We start from the raw sequence: 13730 nt of genomic DNA, 5'->3' as shown, positions 1-13730 counted from the left end.
GCCACATTTTCCTACAGTCTGAACGTAGCCTAAGATTACAGTTATGATTTCACTCAGTTCCACTGAGAATTTGCCTAGGAGGGATGTGAGGTTTTCGCCTTCCATCCAATGGCAGTGGGTGAAAAAAAGGTGCTTTGCCCACCCATGGTGCTTCATCGAGGGGAGGCAGCTTCTCATAGCCCTTCTCCTGGGCGCCATCCCCTGTAGTGAGGGCGGATGAGGCGGAAGTGCACAGGTGGGCCGAATAAGGGGGCACGCCACAACTTAGTCAGCTCAACGTGCACCTCTAGGAAGAAGGGTGCGGCTCGCAGGAGGGGAGTCTGGCGGTGCTACTCATCTAGGCGACTGCGAGTGGGCTCCTCAGGCGTAGACCACTCTAACCCAAGCTGCTCGACGGCCTTGGTCAAGACACGGATGAGCTTGGTGTCCATTCTGGCAGCCATGGCACGACATTTGCAACAACGTTGCATAAATTTAGTTCGCCGGCAGCAGCAGGGAAACGCTGTCACACACACTCTAGGCACTGAAGGCGGCTCGTGCGAAGCGCTGAACAGGCATGCTGATCAAGCACAAGATCAGAGGCTGCTGGGAGCAGCGAGTTGATTGGGCGGTCTAAGGTAATTATGTTTTAATTACCTTAGAATGAGTCATTTCTATCTACATACACCGTTAGAGTGAAATCGCCATTTTGCGCTGGCAAGTTTTTACAGTAGCCCTAAATGGACCAACTTCTCTACAGAGCGCTAGCTACTCTCTGCTCTCTCCAAAGACGACATTTTTGTCCTCTGTCAGACCCGTAGCTTCTCTATGTGCTTCGAAAGGGAGGTGTGAGCGGAGCTAGATGCTGCTAAAATTCACACACTGCACCTTCAACCAAATTACATTAAAATCATGGGTTCTACTATTGAAATAAAGATACGAATCTGTCACATCATCTGTCTAGTCAGAGTCTAAAATGAAATCCAAAAAAGCTTTTTGATTAAATTTAAATAGTATTAATGCACACAAGTGTTACCTGAGCGTCCAGCTCCATGATGTGAGCTACTTTATTCCACCCAAACCCCACAAAGCGCCGGTCGTACTCTGGGCTTTCTCGTCTGACCATCACATACGGCTCAAAGTCGGCCTCCCACTGAACTCGGTACGGTGTTGTAGCGGTTCTCCATTTGGCAAAGTCTGTTGGAGCGTGACCTTTTGTCCAGACATGATATCTGTGGACAAGTAAATGATTATTAACTTTATTAAGTCATTATAAAACTGTCAAGGAAAAAAAATAATAATAATAATCATAAATAAATATATACTACCTAAGTTTGTGATAGGTTGGTTAATTTCGATTAACTGAAATGTACTGATTTAGAGGAACCATGAAAGATTCACAAATCAGAGAAAATCTTATCTGCCGTAAATTTTGTAACATTTCTGAGAATGTTTTATATATTTTTTTTAAATAGTTTTTACCTGAATGTGAACAGAGTGCCCATATCGAGCTGTGACAGGAGCTCTGCTTTAGATTTGGGAAAGGACAGCCGATAGCGCAGCGTTTCAAACGCTGGAACCACAAGAGCCTTTTTAGTGTTCACCATATCAAGCTGAACAACTGATTTCCTAAGACAGAAACAAGATGGATTACTTGTGGAATGGATCTCTTGTTAAAATCACAACCTGGGAAATGGAACACACGAAATAGCACACCAAAACGGAGTGACAGTACCAGAATGGACCCTTTTCACTAGGGACGGCTGATCAAATATTTTGTGCTCCTGATCCGATTGTGTATCTGCTGATACAGAGTCCCAATCTAATACTTGTATTTTCATACAGGGCTGACCAGGGAGTTTCTCACGTAAAAGGGGCATCTATCACTTTGTAATAATTATAAAAATTACCTGAGTAACCCATATCAACATGTTTTGGCAACACTGTCTCCGTCTGACGGGTAGACTTTTGAGTGATTTGTTACAAATGTGTGCATCAAATATGCATCAAAAACGGAGGCTTGAACATGCACGTGCAACACGTTAAAACAGACCTTATTGGTTCTCTTACGTCACACACACATTTGAGCTTCCACTTTAACTAAATTTGAGCTTCCACTTAAAAGTGTACACTGTCACCTACTGCATGACAGCTGACGTAACTAAGGATCGAGCCTAGGATAGCCGATACCAATCAGTGTAAAAAAAACAAAACAAGTAATCATAGTTGAGTAAACTTCTATAGCGGTGAATAAGAGACGACAGCAAATATTATTTTCGTATTTGCATTTGCTCTAATAGCAAAAGAAAAAAAATCTGCATTTCCACAAATCTCCAAAAGAGAAAAAAATTGAGAAATGAATTACAGCAATCAGAAGAGAGAAAGATGTCGAATTTGCCGTCACTCCCTCGGTATTCGAAACACCCTCGCAGCATGACAAGTCAAGTCAAGTCAACTTTATTTATATAGCGCTTTTACAATGCAGATTGTTTCAAAGCAGCTTCACAGTGTTAAACAGGAAAATAATGGAACAGAATTTGATTCGGCCGTAAAGCCGTTCCGGAGAAAATGGTGTCATCTAGCTCATTTCAATTATCATACAGTAACAATGTGGGCATTAGATTAGTAATTATTAGATCAGTGATTTAGTTTATATGGTTAATTTTGTTTACTAATTAGATTTATATGGATATTTAGTTGAAAAATTTAGTGTCCCCAGGGCCGTTTGAAGAAATTTGGGGGCCCCAAGCAAAATGGACATGGAGGCCCCCCCAATACCAGTAAAACATGTAAACAGTACCAGTAAAACATGTGGGTTGTCCTGATACTTCAAAATGTAACAGTGTAAAAATTGCCACAGAATAAAGTAATTGTTCAAGATCCATTGGTAACTAATGTCATATTTGCAAACTGTCACTACCGTATATCCCGACACTAGCACATTAAGATAAGCTATGAAAAAAATCATGTTCCTCTGCCTCTTTCTGGTTAAATAATGTTTATAATAATTGTTAATATAGCATGCTATATTCATACCTGTCAAGTATCCCGTTTTGGCCGGGAAAGTCCCGTATTTTACCCTTCTTTCCCGCCGTCCTCCCGTATTAGTATTTTCCTGTAAATCTCCCGTATTTTAACCTGCGTTATTAAAAAACAATAATACCGGAGTAAAAAAAACTAAAACATTTCCAATCTGAGCTCTGTAACTAGCCTCGCGATAACTGCCATCTGCAGTAGCCTACAGTATAGGTGTCAGTTGTCGCGAGGTTAGTGTGTGAGGTCAGATGACGAGTGACAACGCGGGAAAAAAACAAAACAGACGGATGATGGACGTAACGATAGTGACGGATTAAGGCACTCCTGCCAAAAAAAAAAAACTTGTGTAAATAACCTGATCAATGGGACAGCGAATTTAATTATAAAATGTAAGTGACTTAATGTTAATTCATTGGTTATGGAACTGGCATATGAAATCAATGTCATTTCCAGTCGTGATGGTATTCAGGAAAACAACACTCTTGTTAGTGTGATGTTGCTTAACTGTATCATATGTTATAAATATAATAATTACACAATTTTAACCGTGTATGTTAACTGAGTTTCTTTGTATGAGCGGCGCTCATTTGTTTTCGATTTTCTCCTCGAGAGGCTGCGCGAGCCTCAACAGTTTGTTTGATATTATTATCCACTATCGATCTACACTTACACTAACTGAATGCAGAATCATTATTGCACTTTGGCGATTCCCTAGTTATTTTTTGTTTTGACATTTTACTCAGGATACTTGTCCGTTGGGCAAGTAAAATTATTTTTCACTTGCCCCTTCAAAAAATCAACTTGTCTCGGACAAGCGGACAAGCGTTCATGTCGAGCCCTGCCCATAGTAATGCAAGTTCAGAAAGGGTATTTAGCATGGTACGAAAGATTGTTACAGAGAATAGGATGACATTAGACAACAGAACTGTTTGCGCTCTACTCTCATGTAAAATGAACCACTCTGGCCCAGCCCACAAATACACTCCTTCCAAAACAGTCTTAAAGAATGCAAAGTCTGCAACAAATTTGTACAATAACTCACTAAAAGAGTAAAGAAAAGTTATGTGAAATGAAAAGAAAAACTGTAAAAGAAAAGCAATATGAAATGAAAAGAATGTGTGGAATGAAAATAAAATGTAAAGACAAGCAATGTTAAATGAACAGAAAATATGCAAATAAGCCTTTAAATAAATGCTCATCATATATACCCTTTTGTGTTTTCATTTGGGCTATAACACCTGTCTTAAAATGTAAGGGATATGGAGCTTGGTTGGGGGGGTGGGACTGCTTGCGGTGGGCGCCGAAAAATGTCCCTTATTTTCAAATCCAAAACTTGACAGGTATGGCTATATTAACTATTCCAGGTTATTTATGCATAGCATAAATAATAGTTAGTATAGCATGCTATGCCACTTTCATCAAAACCTATTACAAAGCTATAGCAATCTCATGTCATTCCGTCTGTTCGAAAAAAAAGTTGCACTAACTGTTCTTTACAAGCAGCATTTGCCGTCAGGCAGGTAACGATAGCTAACATAAACATATTTTTGCTAGCCTACCTGCTGCAAACTTACACCATTTTTGTACAAGACAAGTAGAGCTATTTTATCCAGTGTAATTTATCACATACCACTATCTTGTTTTTTCTTATCCTCCTCTTCCTTTCTCTTTTTTCTTTTCTGGCTTCCTGAAGCATAAAATTCCGCTTCAAATCCGAGGCGATTTTGTATTTTGCTGCTGCAGAGATCGCGTTGGTTGGCTGGCTGCTGTCAGCGACTACTAAGGGGGTCCCTTAAGGGGGATCCCAATAAAAGTGTCATTGCACTTTACTGCATTGACTATCAATGGGGCACTCACGCAGTTTGTCGTTTCATTTTATTCTTAACCTGTCGTTGTCTTGGGGCCCCAGGCCAGCTCGGGGCCCCAAGCAATTGCTTGGTTTGCCTGCCTTGTCGCGACGGGCCTGAGTGTCCCCAACTGAGCAAGCCTAGCCAAAGGCAACAGTGGCAAGGAAACCAAAACCCCATCAGGTGACCTAATGGAGAAAAATAAACCTTGGGAGAAACCAGGCTCAGTCGGGGTGCCAGTTCTCCTCTGGCCAATTAACAAACAGCGTATGATTATTATTCTGGCAGCTTTACAGGGCAGGGGTCATATTAGAGTGGATGATCGATTCATATTAGTTTCATCGGTCATATTAGATTGGAATATTCAAAAGATTGGAGTCATCATGCCAGAGACGTGTTTATTGAGGATGACATATCGATTAAACAATTATTAAATAGGAATATTCGAACGGTCTGAGTCATCACGCCGGAGACGGGTTTATTGAGGATGCCGTTTCAATGAGGTAATTTCAGGGGGTGTCTGATTGACATGGTCTCTGCAGACACTTCAGGGTCATGTCAAGGTAATGTAACAAAGCATAGCATTATAAATGAGTATTGAATGAAAATATTAAAAACTTTACTAGATTTGCGATGTTGATAACTGTGGAAAAACGTCATCACAGTCAGTGAAAAGGGTCCCTTTATTCAGTTTCTGACTCAAATTATAAATATATGAATTTAAAATGTACTGTGATGGGGGTAAATAAAGTAGCAAATGGGCTTAGTTTTAGGGTTTTTAATGATAAATAATGACACTTAACAAGGCTGTAACCACCAATTTAGGATTGTGGTCAATAGTTGAGATGAGATCAAAATCAAAATGAGCCAACATTGTTTTACCATTCCATATTTAGGTTATGTCTCACCTGAGGTACTCATAGAGTCCATACATGGGCAAGAAGTCAATATCCGACAGAAACATGTAGGGTGTGTTGACCTGCCCCATAGCAACATTACGCAGCAGGTTAACAGGGTAGAACTGGCCTTCTTTATAGACTATATGGTATCCCACGTTGCTCCTGCTCATCAGAACCTCAGAGCCCTGAGCGTATCGCAAGAACTGCTGGGCTTCGGCATCTGAGAGGTAGAGGGCCAGACTGATGGGCCCTTCCCAGTGTTTACAGATGGCCTCTAGCATCTGCAGCCTGGAACAAAGAAACACTCAAGTAGGTGACCAAAAACATATGAACATATATTCTGATACAATGGCTCCAAGACAATAGGTGAAATTGCATGTATTTTAACATTTAATGACTCCTTTTGTTTTAATGACAAAAGCACTGGAGCTGACATGATCTCTAGCATGATTTGATATTGACCCAAAGCATCTTGTAATTCAATGGAAACAAGGAAAAGGTTCCCACCACTTCTGACCAATGAATTTCCAAGAATTTTCAGGCATTTGACTAAATTTACTACTTAGAGAAAATAACAATCCATTATATTTACACTATGTAAAATTAAAGTGTTTTCTTTGCAATAGTAGTAAATAGTAGTTACGCTGGCAGATACTATTTGCACGTCACTGTTGTTGTACATTAAACCAGGGGTTTTCAAACTGGGGTCCGGGGACCCCCCAGGGGTCCTCCGGAAGGTTCTAAGGAGTCCCCAGAAAATTTCAGAGAATAAAAAGACAAAGCAAAGATGGATAAAGTCTACCTTTCTTGCCGTATACATACTTTTACATCAATTGTATATGTTTGCTTTGTATCTTTCTAGTGAGTTTTTCTCACTATAGTCCCCTTTATCTTGCTCACAGGGGTTGTAAGGCATACCCCATTAGTATTCTTAATGCAGTATGTATGCCGCTGTTGGGGAAAAATTTAATCACAGAAGATTTTATTTTCCAAGACCTGTTTTCTCTATTGTGTTTTAAATGAGTCACATCAAAGAGGCCCCACCTGTAGAAGCCATACATTGTCCCTTTTATCTTTGTCCCTTTTATCTTTATGGCTCTTGGAATCTGAGTTCCTGGCTAGCATCTATGCGTTTGAATAGTTATGTTGATTAAGAGTAGGTGATACTCTGTCCGGGCAGGGTTTTCCCAAGACCTGTATATATGATTAACTTGCTTTGTTACAGATGAAGGACCATTGTGTTTCTTGCTTTGAATTCAAATGAGGTCCAAGACAGAAGGGGGACCGTTTGTGTATTGTCTCACCTCTTGCTCAAGGCGAAACCTTCAGTGGGTTTCGCCAGATGTATGGAAAATTACTGAGGGGGTTGTTAAAACATTGGGGGTATAAAAGTTTGTGCTTTCTTTTGTTTTAGCAGTTCACACTCGGTACAGGCTGCATGACTGTGTTGACTGTGGGCTCTTTCTTGCAAGAAAAATAAATCTTTATAAAGTGAATCTTTTTCCTAAGGTTTGTCTCTTATTAGTGATGTCAAAGAATTCAATTTTGCCGTAATACCGCTTACATAAATGTATTGAGAAAGTTGCTTACACAAAACATTTTTAATTGAAAATGTTCTTCTTTAGGTTTATACATCCGACATTAAGTATAACCAATTTAAGTTTGGAAACAATGTTGTATTTATAATGTCACACTTACTACTTATAACAGTTTAAATGGTTTTTTTTTCAATACATAAAAAATATATAGATGGATTTTAGGAAGGGGGTTCCACATTAAAGATTCATCATATTTGGGGGTCCTTGGCATCATAAAGTTGTTTAAACCCCTGCATTAAACAGTATGTAATAATAACATAGAGTGCAAATGAATATATGTATTATATTAATACACTAATAACACTATTAATACCCGACTAACACTTTATTTTGCACTTTTCGAACATTTTCTTCATTTTGATTGAAAATATTTGCCTTTCCATTCTGATATGTGATGGGAAAAGGGAGTAAAACAGCATCAATTTACGTCAACACTTTTTGCCATGCGCCTTACTCCTACATTACTGCTACTGTTGACAATCCAGTATTTTTCATAATTTTGGCTGGCCCGACCAGACATTGGTGGGCAGAGTTAGTGTAAATAGCTTCTGCCATCAAGGCGAGCTATTTGCACTTAGTGTAAATAGACACTCTGTTACTAAAATCATTTAAATGGTGCACCAACTAAACAGCCACCGATCTCAATTCATAGTTTTCAGTATGTGACTGGCGCAGAGAGCTGGAGGATAAAACATACATAGAACTGCAGCACAGGACTGTACATTTTCTACAATTCTGATATTTTCTCGCAATTGCGAGTTTATTTCTCACAATTCTGACTTTAAGTCGTAATTGCGAGATAAAAATGTACAATTAACTTTTTTTTTTACTTTTTATTCAGAAATAAGCTTCCATATGGTCCTACTACATTAGTACTTAGTACAAACCTGGAAAAAAATAACTAGCAGGCAATGGAGGAAAGCCTTGTTTTGCCCTCCAGGTGGATGTCCCTATAAGAGTGACATCACGTGAAAACTCTGAATTGGCCGATAAGATGAAATTCTGATAGCTTGTAAATCAATGAGATTTTTATAATGACAGACAACTTACATAAAATATATATACAGTGGTGGCCAAAATTATTATAACACCTGACAGATCTGAAAATATTTACATTTTCTTCCTCTAAAACATGATTTAATTTCATAAATGTTCATGAAACATGTAGATGGACCATCAAACATCAGATGAAGTCGTACTGTTTTTATACACTTTTAACTACAATATTTGGTATGTCCACCTTTTCCAGCAATTACAGCAGATTATCTCTCTGGCATAGTGTCAATATATTTCCTCTGAGAACTTCAACACCAATGTTATCCCATGCCTTCTGCAACTGAAGCCAAAGGCTTTCCTTTTAATGTACAATAGATCTGTCCAGTTTATTTTCTAACTCGCCCCAAATGTGCTCGATGGGGTTGAGGTCCGGACTTTGAGGGGGCCAGTTCATAATTTTCCAGCAGATTCCTTCCGTCGCAGGTAGTTTTGGCAATAGTTAGAAGAATGTTTCAGGTCCTTGCATCTTGGAAAATAAATCTATGCCCAATAAGACGACTCCCAGATGCCAAGTGTTCTAATAATTTTGGCCACCACTGTAAATATTAGTTGTCACTCAATAATATCCTAGTAAGATGGTATTCAAATACTTAATTATATGATTAAAGCTCTGTTGTTTTTACTGTGGGAGCAAAACATATAATGCAATGCAATACAATAATGTCTGAGATAAACAGATAAACATTCCTCAAAAGCCTGATACTCAAATTTTAACATGATTTCGCCCAAAAAAAAAAATGATGTATGGACAATCAAGTTAAGTTCCTTCAGTCCAGTAAATGTTCATCTTAAAATATTACTATCAATATAAAAAGGTATTCTTATGTTTACTTTATGAAAATCAGGAAAGATTTCACTGTAAAAATCTGCTGTATTTTTAACTGTGGACATGGGGTACTTTTTAATCCCTGTTAGCAACAAACCCATCTGGTGGGTTTGCTGCCAAAAAGCTCTTTTTATAGTTTCATCTGACCGCAGAACCAGGTCCCTTTTGAAGTTCCAGTCGTGTCTGATGTAAGATTTAAAATTTAAGAAAGTACATTGTATTTAGCATTTAAGGTATAGATAATGATTCTGGGATTTCCAGCAGGAGATTCCTGCTGGGCCTGTTTTCAGACTCTCACCGGCGTTGCCTCTATGCGTTTGAATGGTTATGCTGATTAGGAGTAGGATTGGTGATACTCTGTCTTTGCGGGTTTTCCCAAAACCTGTATATTTAATTTACATGCTTTGTTCAACCTCAATGTAAATCCCTCCCCCTTTGGAATGTATATAACCTATCAGGTATGCTGTTTGAGTCAGACTGTTTTCGGACGACCTGCAGCACAGAGAGTTCTCATTAAAAGAATAACTTCTGTTTGATCCCGAAGTCTCCTGGTCTTCATCTTCTGAGTTTCCTACACTTTAGAAGATAAAAGTTCACAATAGATGGTGCCGTGACCCGGATAGAGTTCACAACACTGACAACTGAATATGCTGGGGTTTGTTTCTGGATGAGCAAGAAGGATTTTTCTTGAATCCCTCCCAAGCAACATGTGGTGATGTACGGGTTGTTTGATTTTTTTTTAGGCTTTCTGACCCCAAGATTCAACTAATCTCTGCAATTCTCCATCTGTGATTCTTGGAGAGTTTTTGTCCACTCAAACTTTCCTCCTCGCAGTGCATTAAGACAAAATAGACACACATCCTCTTCCAGGCAGATTTGTAACATCTTTAGTTGATTGAAACTTCTTAATTATTGCCCTGATGGTGGAAATGGGGATTTTCAATGCTTTAGCTATTTTTCTACAGCCACTTTCTATTTTGTGTAGCTCAACAATTTTTTTGCTGCAAATCAGAACTATATTTTTTGGTTTTACTCATTGTGATGAATGATTAAGGGAATTTGGCCTTTCCTCATATTTATGCTCCTGTGAAACAAGACGTCATAGCTAGACAATTTCATGTTTTTAGTTACCCTGGTGTGCTAAAAAAAAAAAAAAATATTAATGGGAATATACTTTATATATAAATTCTAGGGGTGCCAATAATTGTGGCCACCGTGTTTTGGAGAATTTCATAATGTGAACTTTCCATTCTTTTACTTCAATGATAGGTTAGGTTTTTGCTAGAGATGCACCGATTGCAATTTTCTTGGCCGATTCCGATTTCCGATTTTTTGTTAATGAGATCGGCCGATACCGATTTTTGCTGATTCTAAGAACTATAGTTGACAGCATATACAAACAAAAATCCACTTTTTCTTCAAAGCTAAATTTTTTTTATTCTAAAATCAATTATTAAACATTACAACAGGATCTTCTCTCACTTAAACAACTCTCAAAAATAAGTGTTCTGTGCCTGGAAAGAAGTAGAAATAACAAATAACTGAAAATCAGTTGCTTTATGAAACCAAACATTATAAATTGACCTTTTTCTCTTTTTTACTAAAGTACAAAATATCCTATGAATGAACAAACCTGAAGTGTACAGTACTCCTCCAAATAATAGTTCAGTAATTTGGGTAATAAATTTTGCCAGCTAGGGATGTCACGGTACCAAAATTCTAGTAGTCGGTACCAATACCATACAAATTTTATGGTACTCCGTACCAATTTCGGTACCACAGCTAAATGTTATATATATATATATATATATATATATATATAGCAGGGCTGAGCCTGGTTAGTACCTGGATGGGAGACCAACTGGGAAAACCAGGTAGCTGCTGGTAGAGGTGTTAGTGAGGCGAGCAGGGGGTGCTCACCCTGTGGTCTGTGTGGGTCCTAACACCCCAGTATAGTGATTGGGACACTATACTTTTACAAGCACCGTCCTTCGGATGAGACGTTAAACCGAGGTCCTGACTCTCTGTGGTCATTAAAAATCCCAGGATGTCCTTCGATAAAGATTAGGGGTGTAACCCCGGCATCCTGGCCAAATTTGCCCATTGGCCCCTCTCCATCATGGCCTCCTAATCATCCCCATATATACAGATTGGCTTCATCACTCTGTCTCCTCTCCACCAATCAGCTGGTGTGTGGTGGGCGTTCTGGCGCAATATGGCTGCCGTCGCATCATCCAGGTGGATGCTGCACATTGGTGGTGGTTGAGGAGATTCCCCCTTCTATATATGTAAAGCGCTTTGAGTGCCTAGAAAAAGCGCTATATAAATGTAACAAATTATTATATATATATATATATGGCATATATTTATATGTTTTTATAAATATATATATTTTTTTATTTATTTAACCATTACATTTTTTTTATTCAACGTATAAAGTTTATTATTTATGATGATAATCATTATAAGTGAAAAATAATCAACCATTTAAGCATAATGATTATTAATAGTAGAGACGTATTATTATTACGTAGAGCCAGCGCTAAATATACAGTAGGCTACAATAGTAGCCTAATATGTCAATTACATTTTTTTTAAACCGAACTTTTATTTTGACGGGTTGCCGTTGCCCTTGAGTCATACATGCCAACCCTCCCGATTTTTCCAGGAGACTCCCGAATTTCAAAGCCCCTCCCGAAAATCTCCCGGGCCGACCTTTCTCCCGATTTCCACCCGGACAACAATATTGCTACACCACCGTTTCAGGCTCTCCACGGCTCTGCTTTCGTCGGCGAAATAGTTAAGAAACTCAACGCTAAGCCCTCAGTACCGAGCCGAGCAGTTCCCTCACGGGGAGTGCTTGCTGTATTTTGTCTTGTTTTTAATGCACTTTAATGTACTGTATGGAAAATAATGCCTTAAATGAACTTGAGAGAAAATGAGATGTGCGGGTCAGCGCGTCTTATGCTGCCTTCACGTGGTCTCGGAATTATCGTAATATATTAGTTTCCTAGTTAAACATTGCACTTGAACGCCCTCACATTTTGAAACTTGAATGCAATGCGCTCGTAATCACGACTTCAGAAGTCGGAATCATCAAATTTCCGATAGCATGTGAAGGCAGCATAAGACGCGCTGACCCGCACATCTCATTTTCTCTCAAGTTCATTTAAGGCATTATTTTCCATACAGTACATTAAAGTGCATTAAAAACAAGACAAAATACAGCAAGCACTCCCCGTGAGGGAACTGCTCGGCTCGGTACTGAGGGCTTAGCGTTGAGTTTCTTAACTATTTCGCCGACGAAAGCAGAGCCATTACATTTACATTTATGCATTTGGCAGACGCTTTTATCCAAAGCGACTTACATGGCATTCAAGGTACACATTTTTACATTTTGTCAGTTCTTGCTTTCCCTGGGAATCGAACCCATGACCTTGGCGTTGCTAGCGTCATGCTCTACTGTTTGAGCTACAGGAAAACTTACATTATCCACATCATGTTTGGCTGAGGTAGATCTTAAAGTGACAGTAGCACTGATAATGTCTGTCATTAATGTTCAAAGAACAACGGGAACAGAAGATTGTAGCTTTAATGCTGATTCATCTATATTTCACTTATTATTTATGCAGTTAAGAAAGGTATTGATAACTTTATTCAATTTCTGTGTAGACTATGTCTGACAGGGAAGGCCACAGGTAAATATAACATTTATTATAATGGGTTTATGTAAAGATTGTTTTAAGTTCAATTAAATTAAAAGTTATTTTTTAAAGCCTAATAAATGTTGAAATTGGTAGCTTTCAGTTATACTGTAATGTAACGTTATCAGTTTCATATAGACATTAATATCAGTGATACTGGCCTTCATTCAAAAAAAGATGCCATTACAACACACCTTTAAAATATGCTGTCTTTAAATTGTTTCTAAATTAATTCGGAGAGTAACTGAAATTATTACAATATAAAAATATTAAAAACTAATAATGATTAATTACAGAAAGTGCGATTAATTCGGTTTTTTTTTATTCTCAATTCACAGCACTAATATCTAGTTGTGACTTGAAGTGCTTAGAGTGCAGTGTTATGTTGCAGTATTTGTCCTGAAAAGTAAATGTGATGTTTGTTACCTCAATAAATTTAAGGTCATTCCTATTTTATGTTTTATGTTCTATTATATTAACATTAAAAACACTCTTTTTACGACTAAAATAACAGTTAAGGGTAAAAAAACTGAATTCCCAAAAATAAAAAATAAATAAAAAAGGAATTAGCAAAAATTAAAACGGAAAAAACGGAATTTGGGAAAAAATCAAACGGAATTTGAGGAAAAATAAAACTGTTTCATAGGGCCCTAGGAGTGTTGTTGTTATTGTACATAGTATGTATGTATAAATTATGTACAAATAAATGAATTATATTCTTCTTTACGTTTGTTTGTGTGTGTGTGATTATATATGAGCTTACAAGTACAAGTAAAAATGGCATA

General features: G+C 38.1%; 1 protein-coding gene across 1 annotated transcript in view; it reads right to left on the bottom strand.

The window, feature by feature from the left end:
* large1 (LARGE xylosyl- and glucuronyltransferase 1) overlaps positions 1 to 13730 on the bottom strand; it is a 75424-nt gene that overhangs the window by 5716 nt on the left and 55978 nt on the right. The window contains exons 12-14 of the mRNA XM_079817872.1: positions 5771 to 6049; positions 1462 to 1608; positions 1016 to 1211 (exon numbers count right to left, since the gene is read on the bottom strand). Coding sequence (XP_079673998.1) covers positions 1016 to 1211; positions 1462 to 1608; positions 5771 to 6049 — 622 coding nt within the window. The remainder of the gene's footprint in view (positions 1 to 1015; positions 1212 to 1461; positions 1609 to 5770; positions 6050 to 13730) is intronic.

The sequence above is a fragment of the Gobio gobio genome, assembly GCF_949357685.1.
Source record: "Gobio gobio genome assembly, chromosome: 5".
NCBI lineage: Eukaryota > Metazoa > Chordata > Actinopteri > Cypriniformes > Gobionidae > Gobio > Gobio gobio.
This window is presented reverse-complemented; position numbering and strand designations above follow the sequence as displayed.